Here is a 24,950-nt window from a genome sequence, read left to right as displayed (position 1 = left end):
GTAACTATTAGAAGAAGAAATACATTCATATTTGTCTTCTGTCTTTTGCAATTAATGCAGACAATTTTTATTTTGCATAAAAATCCACAGTCGGGATATCACAAAAGATTGAGTCAGAAGAGAAATTTGTATTCCCCTCATTTTCATAAAGTCATTGTCATAAATTATAATTTATTTAACTGGCTCTTAGCACGATACATCCGACATAGTTTATACTATACGTATGTATTGTATTGATACGGCATACTTGAAAAACAACGTACGTAAGACAAATATGATTAAATAATTTCATACGTAAAAATCCTGCTCTTTCATTTTGATGTAATTTAAATATGTTGTCCAGCTCAATATTCCGAACTACAGTAAATTCTCCCTAATTGGCGCTCAGATTGTACACAGAAATGGACAATTTATGAAGAGGAGACACGATTATTCGAGCCTTGCGGCTCGTTTTTATAGTTGTTCACAATCGGTAACTATAAAAGCGAGCCGCAAGACTCGAATAATCATATCTACTCTTCACAAATTGTCCATTTCTGTGTACGATCTGAGCGCCAATTAGAAAAAATTTACTGTACTTTTACTGTACCTATAAGAATGATCGCTCTGCTTTAGTTTTCAAAATATTCGTGAAAAACAGTGGAACCGCCTCATACGGTACGGTGGAACCGTAATATGCACATGCAGCGTCACGCATGCACGCGTTAGCAAGATGCGGCCATGTATTTACTTAATGTTTCTATAAACTCTCCACATAAGCGATCTATACAGGGTGTCCCAGGTTTTAATGTTCAAACTATGGCACAAAGTAAGAAAAAAATGTTATGTAAACATAGGTTATACAGAGCTTTATTAAGAAGTTATAACAAAAATTCAGAATAGGAATAGTAATCAACTTGCTGTTACTGCGAGCATTGGCTTGAATAGATCAGCACATGCCGTGTGTTTATGTAAGCTGTGTTTATTAATACATTTCGAAATGTCTACCGTTGTTGACAATACATGATTGACATCGATCGAAGATCGAATTTATGACCGTGCGAATTTCGTTTCTATTCTCTTTCATTTCATTGAACGAATTTTTGTTATAACTTCTTAATAAAGCTCCATATGACCTATGTTTACATAATATTTTTTTCTTACTTTGTGCCATAGAATATATTGGCAAAGTTTGAACATTGAAACCTGGGACACCCTGTGTATAACGAACGAACTTTTCAAAATAAATAATGTAGGCTTAACCCAGCCCTAAGCAACACTTCTAACGTCCGCAAAATAGCTATAATTACATATAGGTTAAGGTTACGTTATTAAGGTCTAGATATTTAGTCTGGATATTTCATGAATATCTTGGTAACTAACGCATAGCGATATTTTTGACAAAGCAAAAAGTTGTTCCAAATGTCACGCTGTAGAACATATTTAAATTTCATCAAAATCGGATCGGAGAACCGTTTTGTAAATAAGTATCTATTTGATTAATATTATTAGTGTTTAACAGTTCTCTTTCTCTCTCTCTCTCTCTCTCTCTCTCTCTCTCTCTCTCTCTCTCGCCGTCGATGCCAAGCCATTTCTGACAACAAAACCTTTTACATTTTATTTCATAATGTCTGATCGGGAGGTACACTGATTTGGCTCGAGTCAAATATGTCTCAGCACCGTCATTCGACTCATCAATCGACCACCTACTTTCCGGCAGTTAATGATCTCTCATTTTGATTGAACAAAGTATGTCTTTGAGAAAAATGTAAATGGCATCCTTGAATACGATAAAGCGACAGAAATTGCAATTTTTCACAGTTTTTCTATCGATCGGTTAATTATGAAAGTATGAAAGGAATTACTTTATTAAGATTTACGGACGCGCAAGAATTCTTTGTAAAGCTTAAAACTGAAGGGAAATTTTTGTAGGAGAGGATGGTGCAAAAGGAGCTCGTGGTCGTACAGGCGACGAAGGATATCCTGGGGAACCAGGAATACCTGGATTTCCCGGTATATCGCGACAAGGTCCAGGTGGATTAAAAGGGTATCCAGGAATGCCAGGAGAACAAGGATACCGTGGTGCTCCAGGCACACCAGGAAATGAAGGACCCGTTGGTTTTCCGGTAAGTGTATAACATACAAAATTTTATACCATAAATTACAGTATACTGATAAAAATGTCTTCAGTTGTTCTCTTAATTCCTAATTCTAATTTATTTCTAAACTGAACATATTTATGGAATATAAATTATTGTATAATTTATTTATAATTGTATATATACGTAACATATGTATTATATGACAATTTTTTTTTATAACATTTCTATGTGTGCGAAAATATACTTAGTTTTCTAAAAATGTATTTGAACCACAGTGGATAAAAATAATATTCGCATACTTTTCAAAACGGAATAACTTTTTTATAATTAGGCCAAGCGATCTATATTTTGTTCGGATGTTAGAGGGATTAGTATACTAGATAATGACTGAAATGTTATTTTCAAAAATTGTAATTTGTTGACATAATAAGAGAATGAAAAAATGATGTTTTTTCAACTTTTTTATCTGAATTATATGACGAAAATTTGAAAAATGCATTCTGTAGACCTGGGTAACTTATATGCATGCTGAAAATTTCAAACCTTTTCAATGGTGTGCGAATACTTTCTTTACCAAGTATATACGAAAATAATAACTTCTGAAATTAAAAGTTTATCGACGATCCGAGGGGGTCAACTATATAAAATATGTACTATAACAAAAATGTATACTATATAAAATTTTACAACAAAAATACAAAAAAAGGCTGCCTTAGACAATTAATTATTTACTTGTGTAGAGAAGGTCGTATAGAATTTTAAAAAACAAAATGTACTGAAAATGAGTAATGATTATAAAAAATGCCAAACAAGTCATTTTGACCCTCCCTGATAATACAAGTATTAAAGATTTTCTTAACATCTTTAACCTTGACAGTCCGATAAAATAGTAGTAAACTTGTTATGAAAGTCACGAAGTTGATTATTATTTTAAAGAAACTGAAACATATACAATTAAAGTAGAATTTTCTTATCGTTATCTTATCATTTAGAAAAATTGATGCAAGGGAGTGTCATCCGGTATGTACTACAATAGATAGTTGTCAGAACTGTTTCACACAATATTACAAAGTAATAGTTTCACAGAATCTAACGATTGCAATGAATAATGCAAGGGCTTTTTCTTTTAAAATAATCATCTCATATTTATGTAAAATGTTAGTAAAGTAGAACATATTTAGTTATTTAGGTAATACTTCTCACTGTAACTGCTGTAATCCAAAGTTTTTTCGAAACATTTACATTATTTTTACATTAAACTTGCTGTGAGAGACACACTGATTTTAATAAAACTCGATAAATAATAAAACTTCGATAAATATTTGACAATAACATTTTTGCATCGACTGTTAACCATATTAATTAATATTATGAATTATCTAATATAAGTTAATTTAGTTAACATTGCGTTATACTATTATTTGTGGTGACCCCTTCCGCTAAAAACTAGCGCTGAAAAACTAACTTTCAACAAATAGTATAAAAATTTGAACTGCTATTCTCGTTTATGGATGATAGAACTTTATTAAAACAGGTTACTATTTAGTAACAAAATTTAGTATTAAATAAAGAATTTTCGACATGTCTTTTAGCACTAAATCTACCACCGGTTTCACATCTTTTATTTCATAATTATTGAAGTCTTAAAGCTGCTACCATTAAAAATTGTTGAATATATTTCTTTATTCAGGCACACCCTATAATAAAAATTGCAAAAAATTCGAATCAATTCTATCTTGTAATTCTTATGAAAAAATTTTTGTTAGTTGCTTTTAGACCTTGGTAGGTTTAGTGTTAAATAAATAATTTGTTGCAACCCTTTCATGCACAGTTGTATTTGTTATTCAAAATCGTGTATTTTAAAACAGTTTATCATTCTATTCCATACCATTCCTGAGATATACAGGGTGTCCCATAATTATGATACTTCCTGGAAATAAGGGGTTCCTGAGGTTATTTGAAGTAACTTTTCTCTTAACAAAAACGCAATCCGTGGCTTTGTTTACGAGTTATTAACGAAAAACAGTGACCAATGAGAGGCGAGATCAGCTGGCGCGAGGCAGCTGAGCGGAACTGGGTTTCGACCGCTCGTTGGCTTGACCACCTTGCGCCAGCCGAACTGGTCTCTCATTGGTCACTGTTTTTCGTTAATAACTCGTAAACAAAGCCGCAGATTGCATTTGCGCTAAGGAAAAAGTTGCTTCAAATGATCTCAGGAGCCCCTCGTTTCCCGGAAGTAACATAACTTTGGAACACCCTGTATATTCTATATTTCTGGAAATAATCAAGGTTGTTTAGATCGTTATAGTCGCTGAGTACAGGTGTTGTGCCAACGTTTGCCGTTCACTGTATCTCACGTGATATTTCCGTAAAACAATTTCGATTTGCGTTATAGGGTCGCGTAGGTAACAAAGGTGATCGCGGTGAGCCGGGCACGAATCAGACGTATGGTGACATCGGTGAACGAGGTTACTGGGGTGAGAAGGGAGAAATCGGTGATGCCGGACCAATGGGCTTCCGTGGGAGAGCTGGAATCGACGGGACAAAGGGTGTCAGAGGTAGCAAAGGAGCTCCCGGTTTAGCTGGTCTATCTGGTCTTCAGGTAATATTACACATTACACAATTGCGAAAGGAGCCGCGATACCGTGAAGCTTTTGGTCGTTGGATTTAACTGATGAGAACGATAAATAGGGAGCCAAAGGACAACGGGGCGATAGTGTTCAAGGTGCCCGTGGATTCCCGGGAATATTGGGTCAACCTGGGATGCCTGGAAGAATTGGAGAAGCTGGCATTCGAGGTACGTGAGTTTTATTTTCGTAATGAAAAATGGCTCACATAGAGTTGAACATTTTCAAAAGAGACACTGTTTAACGTTAATAGTAGAGGACGTATGACGGTCGTTAATTAGAAACATATAAAGCCGTTTATTTTGACAGCGATCTAAGTGCATTTATTTCAAAATACAGATATTTAAGGATTTTACGCTTTAATAAATTTAAAAATATTGGTAACTGATAACATAGTAGTATAATGTTTTATTGTTCCCAATGGGTTATCGCGCTCTAGAGACTTTGCTGAAATGAAATTACATATAAAGTAGAAATATAAACATTGAAATAGCTAGTACGGTGTTTTTGAAAAATGGACTTGACCACTTTCAAAATAAACGGTTCATATATAGTAAAGTCTCTCTAATTGACGCTCACATTGTCCACAAAAATGAACAATTAGGGAAGGAGAAATACGATTATTCGAGCCTTGTGATTCGTTTTTATAGTTACGAATTGTCAACGCTATAAAAACGAGCTGCAAGGTTGGAATAATCGTACCTCCTCTTCCCAAATTGTCCATTTTTGGGCACAATCTGAGCGTCAGTTAGGGAGACAATAATGTATTTGTTAGTTCATCAGGTAATGATATTCTTTGATATAAGTATTAACCTACTTATGTGAAAAAACAGTCGTTTAAGTGGTAAGTTAATTTGATTGTTGCTATAAAAGTATTACCCGATTTGTTAGTGTTCTATTAATTTCATTCATCCGCATTATAATATCCGCAAATATTTACTCTATTGGTTAATGCTAGGTTGATTTACAATTGTGCTCAGCAACAATGTGGAATTAGAAGAAATTAACTCATGTGCTCATGTAAGTCTATGCTAGACGTTTATACAATACGTTGCATTATAGGGCGAACTGTTGCTCTAAGATAAGACATTCTAAGGGAGGAAAGGTAGACATTGTGGGTCTCAATTTAGTTTGAAGTTGGACAGCGTGAAGAAGAATTTGTCAATGCAGAAATTGTCACGATGTAAATAGTCAACGTATCGAAACTTTCATGCAAATGAAACCATTAAAGTATTAACAAGGATGTCATTCTTTCGTATAGCAGCAATGAAATTAACATACACTCATACACGAAAGTATTCGGAAGCTTACGTTTCTAACATTCAATTAATAAAATATGTGTTAAACTGAAGTATTTGTTATAATATGACACATATAACAAGGCATGGGTCTTAAGACTGCGTAAGCAAAATTAGAAAATAATTCAACAATATATAGCGTTTTTACAGTACATTTATTGTAAACACGTACCAGAAATGGCTCGCAAAAGTATTCGAACGAAACAATTAATAGTTATTTAAATTGAACGATTAAAGATTTTAACAGGAAGTTGATCCACCTTTTACTTTTATAACAGCCCTAAGTCTGTTTTCCATTGAGTGGACCAACTTAGAAGTAACATTTGCATCTATTGATTGCCATATTTCAATAATATTTCGTTTTAACACTGGGGTTTAAATCGGGACTTTGCGGTGGATGTGGCACCACGTGTGGATCCACGTATGCTTCGGATCATTGTTAGACTGAAACCAATAATCGCTAGGTAAATTCAATTTTGATACACTGCTTTTTAAATTTTCCTGCAAAATTTGTAAGTATTTCGTTTCGTCCATTATCCCATCGATGAACACAAGGTTTCCCACTCCACTAGATGCCATGCAGCCCCAAACTAATACAGATCCATCATTATGTTTTATACTCGGCCGTAGATTTTGCGGTTTTAATTCCGTGTTCCTTTTCCTCCAAACACTTTTACGTCCATCGCTACCAAAAACGTTAAATTTACTCTCATCAGAGAATAATACTTTGTCCCAGAATGAATTATTTTCATAAATAAATTTTTTGGCGAATTTTAAACGTACAATTTTATTTTTCTTGCTAATAAATAGCTTTTTTCTTGGAACACACGGAATTAGAACCGCGAAATCTACGGCCGACTATAAAACATAATAGTGGATCTGTATTAGTTTGGGGCTGCATGGCATCTAGTGGAGTGGGAAACCTTGTGTTCATCGATGGGATAATAGACGAAACGAAATACTTAAAAATTTTGCAGGAAAATTTAAAAAGCAGTGTATCAAAATTGAATTTACCTAGCGATTATTGGTTTCAGTCTGACAATGATCCGAAGCATACCGCTAAAATAGTCGAAGAATGGGTATTGTAAAATGTTCCACACGTGGTGCCACATCCACCGCAAGGTCCCGATTTAAACCCCATTGAACATTTATGAGATGAAGTAGAAAGATGATTAAGAAATACGGTTATTACTTCGAAAGAAGTGTTAAAACGAAATATTATTGAAATATGGCAATCAATAGATGCAAATGTCACTTCTAAGTTGGTCCACTCAATGGAAAACAGACTTAGGGCTGTTATAAAAGTAAAAGGTGGATCAACTTCCTGTTAAAATCTTTAATCGTTCAATTTAAATAACTATTAATTGTTTCGTTCGAATACTTTTGCGAGCCATTTCTGGTACGTGTTTACAATAAATGTACTGTAAAAACGCTATATATTGTTGAATTATTTTCTAATTTTGCTTACGCAGTCTTAAGTCCCATCCATTGTTATATGTGTCATATCATATCAAATGCTTCAGTTTAACACATATATTTTATTAATTGAATGTTAGAAACGTAAGCGTTCGAATACTTTCGTGTATGAGTGTATACATATAAAGATAGTATTATTTGAAAACTATTCTATTTATTTGCTAAATAATAACGCACACAAAATACGGTACAAAGAGACAGTGAAGCTGTATACAATAATTCCCGTAATCGCAAGCCGTGTTCGTAATCATAATCGTAATCGTGATCATAAGTGCGTCCGTATCGTGTCGACATTCGACGCAGTCTCCCTCGCATTCCACAAGCACGTTCGCACAACTCGGTGCGCTGTTCAGTGCAGCCACGCGAGACAAAAATATAAAATCCAAAAATTCTCGTATAACGATATCAGATTTTCTCAAACTATTATATGCTTATGGAAACGTACATGTTATATTGGAAGTAAGGGAATATCAATCATTTTTTAGGCGAAGCTCAATTATTTTCAGGTTCAAGTTAACATATCGCGGAATTGGCACAAAATATCCGGAGATTATCCTGTCATTTCATTAAAAATACACAAAAATAGTTGATACTTGTACATTTCATATCCAATAACGATTCTGGAGATGTGGATTGCATGGTACGCGAATGTATAATTGGGTCTTCGAGAAATAATTATAAAAATAATGTAAAAATAGAACATCTATTACCAATCTTTTTCAATGAAAAAGATATGACATTAAGTGATATCGTTCAAGCAACAAGGTGATGAGAGAAAGAGTTCGCATAGATAGCGATTACAACAACAAAACAAAATTATAAAACAAACAATAACAAAATTATAAAAAATAAAATATTGATTTTTTTTGCCAATTTCTCGATTTCAGCCAATTCATATAAGTCCAATATCATTATAATATGTTAGTTAGTTCCAAAATCATACTAAATAATACGAGGGTCTGTAAATGCCCGTTTCTGCCGAAAAGTGGCGCTGAGTAGCTGGTAGCCAACGTCCAGAATGGTTCGGAGTGCTAAGGGTTAATACTTTTTTCCAAAGAATATCAGGACATCGACGACCTTTAAATGTCCTCTACGTGTCCACTTACTTGAAATCACCTCAGGAGTCATCCTTTTCCAAGTCCTACGCTAATTCTGGGATATCCTGTAGATAATTCCCAATATCGATTGCACAGAAATATGCATGTTTACAAAAGCATTTCAATGCAATAGCATACCACGCGTGAAAACGAATATTGAGCGATACTCTTATAATCGTATAAATTACTTCGCTGTGTTTAGGTCCCGATGGACCACCCGGATTCGACGGAATGAAGGGCCTGAAAGGAGAGCTCGGTTTCATTGGACGTAGAGGCGATGACGGTGACGATGGTCCAATGGGTTATTTGGGACGCGACGGTTCGCCAGGTATGCCTGGTCCTCCGGGTGAAGACGGTGACGTTGGAGATCTCGGCGACACCGGTCCACCAGGCTGGCCTGGAGGAGAAGGCTTCCCGGGTCTACTGGGTGCTAAAGGGGAACAAGGTGACGTTGGATTACCTGGCCTTCCGGGCATTATGGGTCTCCCTGGAATTCAAGGCATCACTGGAGACAGAGGCCTTGACGGGCCAGATGGTTTCCCGGGTGAAAATTCATTTAGTGGACCACAAGGTGATATCGGTGAAGCTGGTTACATGGGAGAGATTGGGGTACCCGGAATCCCTGGCATGGATGGTCGACCTGGTTTACCTGGTGAACCTGGCACAGCCATCGACGGTTACAATGGTTTCCCTGGGCTGAAAGGTGATTCAGGTTATGATGGAGCCCATGGAATTCCTGGACTAAAGGTACACATACATCGCTATAAGTAGGAATTAGGGAGAGTATAGTGAAATGAAACGGGTGGGTATAAAACGGAGCATCGATGTTTTGTTTAAATATATAACAATATATTTATTTATAAGATTGTAGACACTTAAACCCGTGTAAACAGTGCCAAATCACAAAACGTTTATAATGTTGAAAATTTCACTATTTCTTTCAAAATTAAATCGTGGTGAAGATAATTAAGGTAGTTTCCAAAGTTTTGTGTTCAGCATTTTGAACTGTACAATAATGATCTATTCATTACGGTAACGTAACGAGGGAATTTGAACTTGTTGACAGTTGTATGTTCATATTGCCATAACTGTTACTAATTAATTACTTTAATTTTAATAATTTTAATATTTTACTTTTAATTACTTACTTTAATTACTAATTAATTATCTCATGTAAACTCACTCACGTTTGTATAGACATGTTTAGTTTCGAAAATTTTAATTTAATTTAATTTTAATTTAATTTAATTAATTTTCATTTTCATTTTCATTTTCATTTTCATTTTCATTTTCATTTTCATTTTCATTTTCATTTTCATTTTCATTTTCATTTTCATTTTCATTTTCATTTTCATTTTCATTTTCATTTTCATTTTCATTTTCATTTTCATTTTCATTTTCATTTTCATTTTCATTTTCATTTTCATTTTCATTTTCATTTTCATTTTCATTTTCATTTTCATTTTCATTTTCATTTTCATTTTCATTTTCATTTTCATTTTCATTTTCATTTTCATTTTCATTTTCATTTTCATTTTCATGTCAATAAAGTTATAAAGGCATTACGTGCAATTAATGTCGTTATTCCTTCTTATTACACCAAGCATATTGTGCGATCGTTCATCATGTTTATATATTAATTGAAAACACTTCTTACACAGGGAGAAATCGGTGACATGGGACCGGATGGTGCGAGGGGACTACCAGGAGATTGGGGATTCCCAGGAACAAAAGGAGCAGCTGGTATACATGGCAAATTTGGTGGAAAAGGTGAACGCGGTCTGGAAGGTCCGGTCGGTTTAGATGGTCCTAACGGTAAAAGAGGACTGGACGGTGATCCTGGTCTAATGGGTCTACCAGGTAGGCTTTTAATGGTGTTACATATTCTATGCATTAACACATCATACTTAACACGATTTCTATTTAGGAATGCCTGGTGACGAAGGCCCTCGAGGTATGCCTGGTTTAACAGGTGTACCAGGACCAAAGGGTTATATAGGCGAACCAGGTTTACCATCGTATGCTATAGCAGAGAAAGGCGAGTTCGGCAATCCTGGTCTAGATGGTCTCGAAGGAGAGAAAGGCGAGCGAGGTGAACAAGGATACGTTGGAAGACCTGGTCGAAAGGTATTTAAATTAATGACACTAATTGTAAACATGACATTTAACCGCCGTTTAGGCATATCTAGGGACCAAAAGTGGCAGTTATTTAAAATTTTTAATGGGAAAGATTCGAAAAATATAAAAATAATCCGAAATCCTCAACAGTAACAGAACTGTATGATACCGGTTCGAGAAAACCTCGAATGTTTGAAAAGTCAATTTGTTTCTTTTAACACGTTAGCAGCACAAGATGAAATTTCTTTACTAATCTGCAATCCTAAAACAAATTGTTGCAAATTATTTCAGGGTGAAAGCGGTGACGCAGGCTTCTATGGACCAGATGGTTTCCCAGGACTATCAGGATTGCCAGGACTTCCTGGTAACCAAGGGCGACCAGGCGCACCAGGTGAAGATAATACATTTTCATGCACAATAGAATCTTGATTATCGAAGACAGGTAGGGTGATATGAATGTTCACAATTTCGAATAAATCACTCAGCTGGTTACAGTGTCAGATTTAATCCCTATTGATTTATACAACTAAATTGTTTTGCATAAAATATTGGGCTGGTTTTGAATTAAATTGGGCTGATTAAATATAAAACATGTTTGGATAATAGAGTATTCTGAAATTAGTGGTCCGGATAATCGAGGTTCTAGTACACTAATCCTTTCAGTGCTGACTAGAATATGACAGAAGAAGTGTCAACTTTCTATATTATTTTTATTACTTTATATTATATTCCTATTATATTGAGTTGGCAACTAAGTAATTGCCGATTTCAGTTATAGATGTCTCTCACTCCCATTTTTATGATATCCGTAAATGTTATATTATAAAATTATTATTATTATTATTATGTTATTTATTATTATCCGTGAATGTTAGCAACTGGACAAATTGAATGCAGCGGTCAAGGAAAAGCGACCAGAATTGGTCAATCGTAAAGGTGTGATTTTCCAGCAGGACAATGCTAGGCCGCACACGTCTTTGTCCACTCGGCAAAAATTGATGGATATTGGTTGGGAATTGATGCTACACCCACCATATAGCCCTGATCTCGCGCCATCGGATTACCACTTATTTCGATCCCCGGGCAACTCCCTTCGTGGTAAAACTTTTAACGATGATGACGCTGTAAAATCTCACTTAACTCAGTTTTTGGCCGAAAAGGATCAGACTTTGTACGAGCGTGGAATTTTCAAGTTGTCAGAGAGATGGCAAAAGGTCATCGAACAAAATGGAACATACATTACAGATTAAACTTCATTCCAAGTAAAAAAAAAATTTTTATTTCATTGAACAAATCGGCAATTACATAGTTGCCAACCCAATACATATGAATGCCATTCAGATTACATACAAGATGTATACATATGTCACGACCACCATAGCGTGATTTTACATCGGCGGAGATCTGCTAAAAAAGTGGACCGCAGAATTGTCCTCGAAATTTATTCATTCTCCCAGAAATGACCTTGTAATTCAAGGTTCAAGGGGTTAATTCTTTTTTACAACGTATAATACTCGTCGAGAGGAGCAAAAGTCTAAAAGAGACCATGGGTCACAAGTTATCACTTTATATACAAAACGATGTTAAAAATGACATATAAGAATTATACAGAGTGTCCTCAAAATCGTAGATTTTACATTTTTCTAGAAAAATTCGGTTGAAAAAATAATACTATTGAATAGGAACCAAGTGACGTATCTTCTACTTCTCGTTGTACTATAAACCACGCGAACTTGGCGCATCTTCAAACACAGTTTTCTCGAAAACGAAGATTTAAATGAAAAAAATTGCATGTCGAATCACCGATCAGCCGATTATACTATGATTTTTGGGCGTGACGGCCATATCACATAATTTTTATATGTCGCTTTTAACGTCGCTTTTCATGCGAAGGGTTGACGTGAGACCCGTGTTTCCTTTCAGACTACTGTTCCTCTCGATGAAAGTTTTATATATACTGCAATAAAAAAAATTTGATTCTTTGTCCTTTATTTTCAAAGTCGGCTTCAGACGAGCGGTTTGCGGCGATTTGCCGTCTCCTTTCAGCGAAACGTAGATTTTTCGATATAATTCGCACACGATGCAAATTGCAGCGACAAGGAAGCGGCATGTTCGCGTATTTTTCGAACGAAGCGAACTGCTTCGCCATAAATACAGTACAACAGTATCATTTGTATCGGCATTCAATGCGTATAATCGTTTTTCGTTTATCATTCATCGGATAATATTACACTCGTGTGAAAATAACCCCCAAAAATGATATCTTCTCTCAAATCAATGAAAGTGGACACAAATCTCAGAAATCTTGCAATATCTTTGTCTGCGTTATTCTACACTATTGAGAACGCTGCGGCGGCAAAACTACAGCAAACGGCAAGTCTGAAGTCGGAGTCAGACAGCGATAACGCAAGAAATAAGCAACGAATAAATGAACGGGAGAAAATAGGTTATTTGGCAAGTTATGCTGCACACATATAAGGCACTTTGTTACCGCAATAAGTTCGGTTACTTTTCGAATCAACCTTGCGTCGAGGTCATAAGGTCTCCGAATAGTATTCATGCGTATGTGAAGAACGCATGCGAGCGGAAGGCGTTTCTGCAAAACGATGGTCGAGTAATAACTGTATAAATATGATACTTTAGGAGTGCTCGACGAATTCCCCGAACCAGGCGAGAATGGACTACCCGGATTGGATGGAGCGCCGGGTGTTCCAGGAATTCATAGACAAAAAGGTGCACCTGGAGAATACGGGCCAAATGGTCCGCAAGGAATTGTTGGAGAGATTGGTATAAGTTTCCCTGGTCCAAAAGGATATCCAGGAGATCGAGGTCAGTCCCTATTACTTTTAAAGAAGTTATATTCAATCATTCTCACAGTTATTAATAATAATGATAATTTATCGGACTGTTATAATAACGATTCTTTGTAAAAAATCACACACCTGTAAATCGAAATCTGAAGATATGAAAATTCTATTGAAATAATAGATACATATGTAAAGATCAAGGTCAGTCCCTATTACTTTTAAAGAAGTTATATTCAATCATTCTCACAGTTATTAATAATAATGATAATTTATCGGACTGTTATAATAACGATTCTTTGTAAAAAATTACACACCTGTAAATCGAAATCTGAAGATATGAAAATTCTATTGAAATAATAGATACATATGTAAAGATCAAGGTCAGTTCCTATTACTTTCAAAAAAGTTATATTCAATCATTCTCACAGTTATTAATAATAATGATAATTTATCAGACTGTTATAATAACGATTCTTTGTAAAAAATTACACACCTGTAAATCGAAATCTGAAGATATGCAAATTCTATTGAAATAATAGATACATGTGTAAAGATCAAAAAAGGTCAGTTCCTATTACCTTCAAAGAAGTTATATTCAATCATTCTCGCAGTTATTAATAATAATGATAATTTATCGGACTGTTATAATAACGATTCTTTGTAAAAAATTACACACCTGTAAATCGAAATCTGAAGATATGAAAATTCTGTTCAAATAATAGATACATATGTCAAGAATTAATCAAAAGAAAGTAAAAATGAGTGTGATTTGCATATAAAATACATTCGTAACGTACACATATTCGCGAAAGTATGCAATCGCCTTTTAAGGCGGCATAATTTTATTATAATTGAACCAAGCCATCTAAATTTTTTTGAGATCTTAGAGGAATTAGTTTACTAAACGAATGGCCAAAAAATTGTTTTCAAAAATTGCGATTAGTTGCGATGATACAAAAATTAAGAGTTATGTTTTTTTCAACTTTTTTATTTGAGTTTATAACGAAAATTTGTAAAATGCATTTTATACATCTCGACACATTATGTACACGCTGAAAATTTCATTGAAGTCGGTTGTTGCAGTGACAAGATATCGGCACTGAAAGATATAAAAATCTCGAGATTTCTTGCAGTTATCAGTAGAAACTTGTGATTATCGCTATCTTTAACTGTTTGCAGTCCGTAATAACGTTAACCGATTTTAATGAAATTTCCAACATGCGCGTAAGTTACCAAGATTTAAAAATGGCATTTTTAAAATTTGATTGTAGGCTCAGATGAAAAATCTAAGAAACGCGAGTTTTTTATTTTGTTGTCATTCCAACCAATTGCAATTTCTCATCACAACTTTTATTTTTTTTTATTAAAATATTAGTTTTTACCTAGAAACACCAATATTATTTTTGTAACTCTCCTAATAAGTGTGTATTAAGATATTAAAAGGTAATTATTTAATTTATTACGACTTATAAAACTGTTCTATCTCGTACAAAATAATATTCAAAGGACCTATCCCTAAATACAAAATGTATCAAAGAATTTACTTCATACAATTTAGAAAGAAATTGTAATTATATTTTGGAACTCCATGATTGCTTCATATGAAATACAGCTATGCTCGAACCAGTCACTAAAATCATCTTGCATACTCAATACCATTCGATTTCCTATATTTTTAGATCACATATTTTTACATTTAGTAATTAATTTGAATTTGAATGACATTTTTCGTCAATTTGATTCATTTTTTACTTGTAAAATTTATAACTCGTGTTCAAGATCTACGGATCTGCAAGTCTATTCGTTTTAATAACCATTTCACAAATATGAAAAATTTAATTTGCGACTCGAAAACGATTTAAAAATAATGTCAAATACTTAGAAATAATGACAATACTGAATCAAAATTGCTCATTGCTTTTGATGTGGCTTGCTTAATTAGGTGCAAAAGGTTTCGTCGGTTATCCTGGGACTCCGGGATTGGCAGGACTACCGGGTCTCCCTGGACCATGTGGACCGAAAGGTGCTGCAGGAGAACCAGGCTATCCTGGTTACAGTAACAAAGGAGAGTCTGGAGAAATGGGATTACGTGGATTCGATGGACGGTTAGGGCGGAAAGGTGAAATAGGGGTCTCGGGTCTTCCTGGATTTATTGGAGAGCCTGGATTCAAAGGAGAACGTGGCGATCACGGGATCCCTGGACCTCCAGGATTGGACGGAATTCCAGGACCAAAAGTTAGTTGTACCTTATATACAGGGTGGGGCATTTTAAACAGGTCACCTGAATAACTCGCTTGTTTTTGAAGATAGGAGAAACTGCATTAGACCAAACTTACTTGGTATCGGAGGGCTCATATATATATATATAATCTCGTATTACCAATTTTTCTGTAGGTGGAGGCGTCAAGGAGATGTGAAGGTCAATTCTGTTTTTTTAAATGGAACAGTAAGTTTTTTTACTAACATTCTGATAGAGTGTTTCGAGGAGAATACAATGAACTATTACGAAGGTCATTCAAGGTCACCCAAAGTCAACTGCAAGACAAAATAAATTGTCTCAGAGTTCTTTTCGAATACTTGTGTATCACGTGTGTGTATTATGTGACACGGATCACAAAAAATAAACAATCATTCAATCACATTGTACGCTTATCTGTATCCTCAAACATTATTGATAATTTTAAATTATCTGTCTTAGAAAATAATTTGAAGAAAAATTCAGAGATTTATACATTTCAGCGAAGGATTAGAAATGTCGTAAATATTTCTGGACTTTTCGTACTAAATGTCATATGGTCATAGTGTTGTGGTCGTTGCATTGTATTTAATCTTAGCTTTTACATTATGACGATAAAAATTGCACACAAGTAAATAGATGACATTATTTTTTGATTAGATTTATAAACAAATTTGTGTGATTATTTGCCATTTTACTGTATTTTAGCTTTGCTTTTCTGTGTCACTTTGGGTGACCTTGAATGACCTTCATAATAGTTCATTGTATTCGCCTCGAAACACTCTATTAGAATGTAAGTAAAAAAACTTACTGTTCCATTTAAAAAAACAGAATTGACCTTCATATCTCCTTGACGCCTCCACCTACAGAAAAATTGATAATACCAGATTACACGAGCTCCCCGATACCAAGTAAGTTTGGTCTAATGCATTTTCTCATATCTTTAAAAACAAGCGAGTTATTCAGGTGACCTGTTTAAACAGCCCCACCCTGTATATTTTGCATATATATTTTTAATGTGTCCTAACTGAGTTCACAAAAGCCGATTATCTCAAAATTATTGAAAATACAAAATAGTACTATCCTGTACCATTTTCCTCGCAATTAGCATGATTAGAACTTTTTCGGTTGTAATAATTTCATAGTTGAAAAAGAAAATTTATATTTCTATAAAAATATAAATTCAGGAAATATTAAGTTCGTCGAGATGTTCTGTTATGTATGACATTTATGATATTTATTAATATTTACTGGACACGGTGGCTTCACCAAATCAAGACGCCGTAATGCAAAACTATCCTACAGTGGATAACCCCTAAGGAAATAGTAGCAGATAGAGGTTGCCACGGAAACTTTTATACCGACAGTCAGTCATTGGTCGATACCTAACCGTCGAACAATCAAGATCCAATATCTGTTTATATAATCTATATTGTGTTACCAACAGCAAGTATTGTACTCAGTTACTTTAATGTTTACAACCAGCTCCAACGTATCCCTGACTTTGAATTACTTATACGTTTCACTAACGTATAGGAAAAAATTATTTACTCAATTACTGAGAATTTCTAAGTTAAAATTCATTCAAAGGTTAGCGTCTAGCTGGTGGTTGAATTTGTTTTTAAGTCTGCTATAACGCTACGATGCCAAAAATACACAGTGCTGTTTAAAAAGGTCAAGGTGATCCGAGCTTTTTATCGAATTAAAAATTTCTCGAAATTTTTATTATTGCCCCTTGTTCTCCTCAAAGTACTCATTAACTTCTATCCCAAACATTTTTGTGTGTGTGTGTGTGTCAGACTAGTGTAAATGCCTCAAAAATCGGCGAAACTGTTGCGATGAACATCCTGTATACATGTATGTGGATATATACATATGTATATACAGGGTGTTTCAGAAATGTCTCGCAATCCGGAAATGAGGAATTCCAGAGATCATTTGAAGCAACGTTTTCCTTAGCGAAAATGCAATCCGCGGCTTTGTTTACGAGTTATTAACGAAAAGCAGTGACCAATGAGAGGCGACATCAGCTTGCGCGAGATGGCTGAGACAATCAGCGGAACTGGACTTCGTGCGCTCGTTGGTTGGGACGCCTCGCGCCAGCCGAACTAGCCTTTTATTGGCCAGTGTTTTTCGTTAATAACTCGTAAGCAAAGCCGCGGACTGCATTTTCTCTAAGGAAAAAGTTATTTCAAATGACCTCAGGAACCTCCCATTTCTGGCTTGCGAGACATTTTTGGGATATGTTTATCTACCGGGTTATCTACCCTGTAGATAAACATATACATATTTCCCTATTTATATGCTCACCGCTGTATGTTTAAAATATCCAAACACTGGCTGAAGTATAAAATAAGATATTTGAAAACATCAAATCCTTGCATGAAGATTTAATAATGTTAACGAAGTACGGATTTTGTATTTATTATTCAAATTATAATTAATTATAATTAATTATATTAATTAATTTAATTGTATTAATTATTCAATTCTTACTTATTACTGTTTATGCAGTAATACATATATTATTTTTCATGGAATGTTCTCTACTTGACAGGGACCAAAAGGAGATCGCGGCATCAATCCATTCTCGTTGGTTCCGCGAAAAGGAATCCCCGGTGACGTAGGTGACGTAGGATTACCAGGTACATATAGCCATAACTTCGAGCAATTTAAAAAATGGACGAGAACGTTTAAAATATTATCAACACGATTGTGTTTCCGAAGGAATCCGTGGACTTCAAGGAATGATGGGTGAACCTGGAAGAAATGGAGTCTCTGGAAGACCAGGAGAAATAGGAATGATGGGTTTGCCAGGTCCCCAAGGACCAGACGGTGAAGACGGTTCCGAGGGTTATCCTGGTCACCCTGGTCCTGTCGGTCGTCAAGGGCCACCAGGTATAGCGATTATTAATTGTTAAATTGGTTTTGTTTTATCTTTCTATCGTTTCGAATTGGTCTTGCTCTTGGATGCAAAACCTTGTCGCAAACATCGATCTGAAAACGACATTTTTCGCACTTTATACGTAATTTCCGCTCTCGAAACTAAAATCAAACTCATCAAGGACGATGCAAAAGTCGTGGTTGCTTGTCGTGTGGCCAATGATAGTAACGATCGGCTCATCATGCTAACAAATTATTTGTCCCTTTCTTAGCTTTTTATATTTTATGCACTGCGATATTTCCGGAGAGTCTTTACAACAATCTGTGCCATTTGTTTTGAATATTTTGTGGATGATTATAAAAATTACCCATGCATACGGCAATGACACAAGAGTCTGTACGCTGCACAGACATCGTTCTTGAGAAGTTAAAATTCTAATTACTTCATTATTAAAAGTCTAAATTTGTAACTGTTCATAATTATATTTATGATACATTCGACTTTTTCTAGGATATCCTGGACCACCAGGAATTCCGGCGCCTCCCGGCGCAGGTCCACGAAGCAGAGGTTTCCATTTTGCGCGACACTCGCAAACTGAAATGATACCTCTATGCCCGAAGAACACGATTAAAATTTCGGATGGTTTCTCGTTATTGCACATAATGGGAAATGGACACCCATATGGACAAGATCTTGGTAAGAATGATGAATCTTTAATATCTCATATCTTTAATATCTACCCCTATCGCGTCATGTTATGAAGATTTGGAATATGATCTACTAAATGCGGATGTTATTACTATCATTCTATTACGAATAATTGATCCTTTGCTTTTAAAAGTGCAAAACAATCTCCCGTAAAAACCAATAAAAATTACGCTTGGCATTTTAAGTAACGATAGGGCGAAATCATTTTGGAGTACTGTTTCGGATGTTGGTGAAATTTGTTCATTTTACAGACCTGCAAAATAAAGTGTCTTTCAATCTTTCTTCATCTACGTGCAAAATAAAAATTATTTAAACTATTCGCAAGGAATATAACTTAGATAAATACGTGCTGTTTCCTTTAATAATCGCAGTAAATTGAAAATAATGCAACAGTATCCTTGAATTCTTTTAACGTCGGTTCAGTTTTGTATTTGACATGTTTATCTTTGTCACGAATTATAACTATTGAACCACCAAATTGATGAAAATGAGCATTCGAGCGATTAGAGTAGATTCATAAGGTTATGTAACAAAAATAATGATACTCCAAAAACAATATTTTTCAGTACTTATTTTGCAATCGTTTTTAACAAATGCAATTTTTTTATAGCAGGCAATATTGAAAAATTTGGAAATATTCAAGTAACTGCTCTATCAACCGAACGTTCAAGTCACTTCATTCAATTCCGCTGTATTTACATTCACGCCTAATAAATAATTCGAATATTTCTGATAATTGTGAACCGATTATTGTCCGCAGGCGCCGCAGGCAGTTGCGTCACAAAGTTCTCCGCCATGCCTTTCATGATCTGCGACATCAACAACGTGTGCGGATACGCGAACCGCAACGACTACAGCTACTGGTTGAGCACGACGGAGCCTATGCCGATGGCAATGACGCCAATACCGTCACCGGAAGTTGGTAGATACATCTCAAGATGCTCCGTTTGCGAGGCACCAACTCGAATAATCGCAGTGCATAGCCAGACTATGTCGATACCAACGTGTCCAGGCGGTTGGGAAGAACTTTGGGTCGGTTACAGTTTTCTCATGGTGAGTATCGTTCCAGTCATTGGCAAATGTCTGCACTATTTTAATTGGACAACTACAATGCAGAGATCCGGAGGGGATATACTTAGCACTCGAATGACGGATACATCGTTTCTAATTTTATTTATCAATTTTTTCTTTTTACATGTTGTTTGAAGTACTTCTTCTAGACGAAATTTTAACTAATCGTTACAATTACACATTGTTAAAATTGTTATAAGTATAATATTTGTACTTTGGGTACAGATGAATCCGAGCCTCGCCATCCGACTGTTGATAAATCAAACTATTCAACAACTGCAATCAATCTAATAGTGTTAATATAATCAATATAATTATTAATATATATATATATATATATATATATATATATATATATATATTAATATAATATAATATAATATAATATAATATAATATAATATAATATAATATAATATAATATAATATAATATTAATATAATATAATATACTATTAATATATATTAATAGTATATATTAATTATATTGATTATATTAACACAATTAGATTGATTGCAGTTGTTGAATAGTTTGATTTATCAACACTCGGACGGCAGGGCTCGAATTCATCTGTACCCATTAATATAATATATATACTAGCGTACGCGCAGAGAGCCCACAATGATAGTGGACAAAGACGTAGCACACAAAGAATTATTAAGTCGAGTCATAAATAAGAAGAATCTATCCTTCGTATCTACTCACTTTGAGTCACTGGGACAAACGAGTTTTTGCTTCCACTAAATAGATAAGGGTTCAAAATAAATAAAATAAGGGAACAAGAAATAAATGAAAAAAAAACAAAATAAATGTCTGATAAAACAACTTATTATTTATGACTGTTATTTAAAACGTGGAATATTTGTATTATTGGGCAAAATTAATAGTAACATATTTCTGGAATGAGAACATTAAATAAGAAACAAACTGAATAATATTACAAAACACGTGCTTGTACAGTCCTCACGCAACAAGTAGGCACCTTCGTGTTTACGTTCCCCCACTTACTAGCTACCTTAATGCTACAACTATCGGTCGCTATTGATCGAAAACAGTGACGAAGATCGACGACGATCGGTAACGACCGATAGCTGCGGTAGCGGAGCAGCTAGTAAGAGGGGGGACGTAAACACGAAGGTGCCTTCTTGTTGCGCGAGGACTATACAAGCACGCGTTTTCTAATATTATTCAGTTTGTTTCTTATTAATCTCTTAGGCACTATGCGCCACTATAGTGGCTTTCGCGGATGTCATCTTTCTGTACGACGCGCCACTATAGTGGCTTTCGCCGTATCATTTACACGTAATTCGCGTTGAACTCTGCCTAAGAGGTTAAATGTTTCTTACAACAACTCATACGAATATATGTATAACGTCATTCCGTAATAAGAAAAATTCAACAGCGAAAATTGAACACAGCGTCACCGTTTCTCATCGCTGCCAATATTAACAAAAACTACACTACAACAAAAAGAATGATACATTTTATTGGATAGTGGACTATGTTTATCGTAATTTGACCGATAAAGATTGACAAACGGGACTGTTGTATAGGGTTAACCTTGCAAAGAATAAAGATGCCTTATCCGAAACCGAAACTTTCAGCACCGTGACGCGGGCGCAGGAGGCGGTGGTCAGTCGCTGATCTCGCCCGGCTCCTGTCTCGAGGAGTTCCGAATAAGACCATTCATCGAGTGCCGTGGCCTCGGCACTTGCAACTACTTCTCCACTGCCACATCCTACTGGCTGGCCACCATCGAGGACTACGAGATGTTCCGCAAACCGGTACAACAGACCCTGAAAGCGGATCATACGTCGCGAGTGAGTCGCTGCGCAGTTTGCCTTCGTCGTCGGGTCACGGAGGACCCGCGCGCTAGGACACTGCCACCTTTCATGACGAACGGCCAGAAGGATCCCGCCGGCAACATTCAGTACGCTCCGCATCGTTACCCGGTCTATCCTGGACACCAAAGGCAACAACCTCCCAACAGGGGAAGACATCCGAATCGACCAGTGCCCGACCACTTCAGAAGGAGGACCAGGCTTCGCAAACCCGATCGAACAACGGACCCCCCATACGCGGGTTAAGAAATCGGACGTCGTAGCATGGTTGTCAATGATGTGGAGGTCATGGTTTTGGGCGCGTATTAACACTCGAACAGCGAGTTCTGGGTTTATTTTGACCCACAGCATAGGTACGGTTGTTTAAATATAAAGAAAAACTAACGTGTTTGCAAAAAGTAATCCCAAAAATAATGTTCACAAAAATTGCTGAATAAATGTCTAGCCCATTCTAAGCATACTCAGCCACATGATCGGCAAAAAAAGACCGCTGTCCGAGTGTTAAAACGATGCGTACACGCGGAACACGTGGAGCCTCTATCGTGAAATTGAAAATCCTGAATCTCCTGATGCAGATTCAATTACGGATTCGGATGTATGCGTGTGCTTGCGCTAAAATAGCCGCATTTTAATCATCGTAATTTTGAATACAACATGCACACGTACGCGATTTTTGACACCGCTCGATGATCCAGATCTTTATTATTTTACTTGCGTGAGTTTTTCTTTTGTCGCTGCTTAAACTCGAACGATAGTATTCCACGCTGAAATCATTCGTACATTCAAATCGAAGGAATAGTTTTCGACGGTCGAGTAGATTTCTAGATAGCCTTTAAATTTACAACTGTTCTATATTTCAATTCTATTCATAGTTTTCAAGAAGCTGCATTCTTGTTCGTACTAATTCTTTTTGTTTTCTCATATTATCGTTCCGCGAATTATGCGAAATAAATTGCTTGGAATTCTTGGATATTTAGTAGAATGTTAATACATACACGTAAAATAGAGGCTTTTAATGCGCGGCTAAACGATTATTCATTTACACGGATTAAAGCACGGTTGCGTTGAATACATAGGAAATAAGGACCTCTACGATGCTGTGATGCTGGGAGGCATCGACTCTATGTATATAATATATAACAAAATATTTGAAGAACCTATTTTATAAGTTGTCACACTTCTTTCTCGTAACGTACACAATGACAATGGCTACTGTTCGGTCGGAGTCCGAGATGATGCTTGATGCCAAAAAAGTACAGGGATCAATGTCCCTGACGCAACTGCCAATCCGAGGTTCGTTCTCGAGCGCGACGAACTCGCGAGACAATGAATAATTTAATTTTCAATTACTTCGTACGATATGTCACTATTGTAACTGCCTATGTATTTTGCATTAAATAAAGGTATTTTATAGAAACCAGCGGAAGCTGTGGTGCACACACTGATGTCTAAGAATCATTGGAGATAGTCTTCGAAAATGATTAATACCTTGAATGTCCTTCTATGTACAAACATGTTTTTATGCATAAACCAAGAGAAATGATTGGTATACGATTTTTATACAGACGGTACCAAAATAACGGGTTTAGCACAATAAAATAGGAAAGTTCATATTTTTATGTACACTCCGTGATATGTATGATATGATATACAGGGTGTCCCAAAAATGTCTCGTAATCCGAAAGTAGGGGATTCATGAGGTCATTTGAAGCAACTGTTTCCTTAGCGATAATGCAATCCGCGGCTTCGTTTACGAGTTATTAACGAAAAACAGTGACCAATCAGAGACGAGATCATTTGGCGCGAGACGGCCGAGCCACTGAGCGGAACTGGACTTCGTGCACTCGTTGGCTGGGCCGCCGCGCGCCAGCCGAGCTCGCCTCTAATTGGTCAGTGTTTTTCGTTAATAACTCGTAAACGAAGCCTCGGAGAAAATTTTCGCAAAGGAAGAAGTTGCTTCAAATGACCTCAGGAACCTCCCATTTCTGGATTGCGAGACATTTTCGGGACACCCTGTACATATTGCTGCCAACTCTCAACTTTCATTTGTAGTAAATCGTCTGTTTTCTTATAGGAATGGTTGTTCCATTTACTTAAACTGTTTGTAGTAATAACTTTTTAAACACCGTCTTATGTTTCTCAACAATTTTCCACTCGCCAGTTCCATAAATTTTTGATTACTCTGTTGCCTGCATTTCGTATTATTTAGTTCATTGGCTGGTGAATGTGTCTGTTAAAATGAAGTGTATCAACTAATTCTTCAACTGGTTTATTCTTATCGAATCTTTTTTTAAATAATTCCAAAATGTGTTATACTTGTAATTCAATACATTTTGATACATAGTAATACATACATATAACGCGTTGCTAAGAATTGATTAGTTTGTATATTACAATGTAAAATTCACTCGGATAAAATAATGTAATATTGTTCTTACGATAATTTGTTTCTACGACTTTGCTTTTACTAATATTGAGGAATCCCCTGATTCATTTATAGAAGCAACTATGCAATTAGAATTTTTTGCAGAATTTAACTTTGCCTTTATTAAAGTTTCTGCTGCATAACATTGTTTTTCAAACTTGTCGCGCTCTACATCATGATCAGAAATCTTGTCCTCACACTCAATGTTAATTTGAACCCTATTGTAAGAATTAAACAATTCCTCTAATTAGGACGGGCTTCTAACTCAAAATTGTTTATCTC

The 24,950-nt window shown here is 35.6% G+C and overlaps 1 protein-coding gene across 1 annotated transcript in view; it reads left to right on the top strand.

Annotated features, from left to right (window-relative positions):
* LOC117223275 (uncharacterized) overlaps positions 1 to 23,660 on the top strand; it is a 212,750-nt gene extending 189,090 nt beyond the window's left edge. The window contains exons 14-27 of the mRNA XM_076522331.1: positions 1,912 to 2,105; positions 4,477 to 4,683; positions 4,773 to 4,878; positions 8,782 to 9,326; positions 10,241 to 10,439; positions 10,507 to 10,706; positions 10,989 to 11,088; positions 13,341 to 13,526; positions 15,447 to 15,739; positions 18,298 to 18,385; positions 18,468 to 18,638; positions 19,135 to 19,320; positions 20,093 to 20,385; positions 22,007 to 23,660. Of these exons, the coding sequence (XP_076378446.1) occupies positions 1,912 to 2,105; positions 4,477 to 4,683; positions 4,773 to 4,878; positions 8,782 to 9,326; positions 10,241 to 10,439; positions 10,507 to 10,706; positions 10,989 to 11,088; positions 13,341 to 13,526; positions 15,447 to 15,739; positions 18,298 to 18,385; positions 18,468 to 18,638; positions 19,135 to 19,320; positions 20,093 to 20,385; positions 22,007 to 22,489 (3,251 nt within the window). The 3' untranslated portion in view covers positions 22,490 to 23,660. The remainder of the gene's footprint in view (positions 1 to 1,911; positions 2,106 to 4,476; positions 4,684 to 4,772; positions 4,879 to 8,781; positions 9,327 to 10,240; positions 10,440 to 10,506; positions 10,707 to 10,988; positions 11,089 to 13,340; positions 13,527 to 15,446; positions 15,740 to 18,297; positions 18,386 to 18,467; positions 18,639 to 19,134; positions 19,321 to 20,092; positions 20,386 to 22,006) is intronic.
* Positions 23,661 to 24,950: the final 1,290 nt, after the last annotated feature.

This window comes from Megalopta genalis, chromosome 5 (genome assembly GCF_051020955.1).
Source record: "Megalopta genalis isolate 19385.01 chromosome 5, iyMegGena1_principal, whole genome shotgun sequence".
NCBI classification, from domain to species: Eukaryota; Metazoa; Arthropoda; class Insecta; order Hymenoptera; family Halictidae; genus Megalopta; species Megalopta genalis.
Note: the sequence above shows the minus strand (reverse complement) of the source record. Positions and strands in the feature narration are given on the sequence as shown.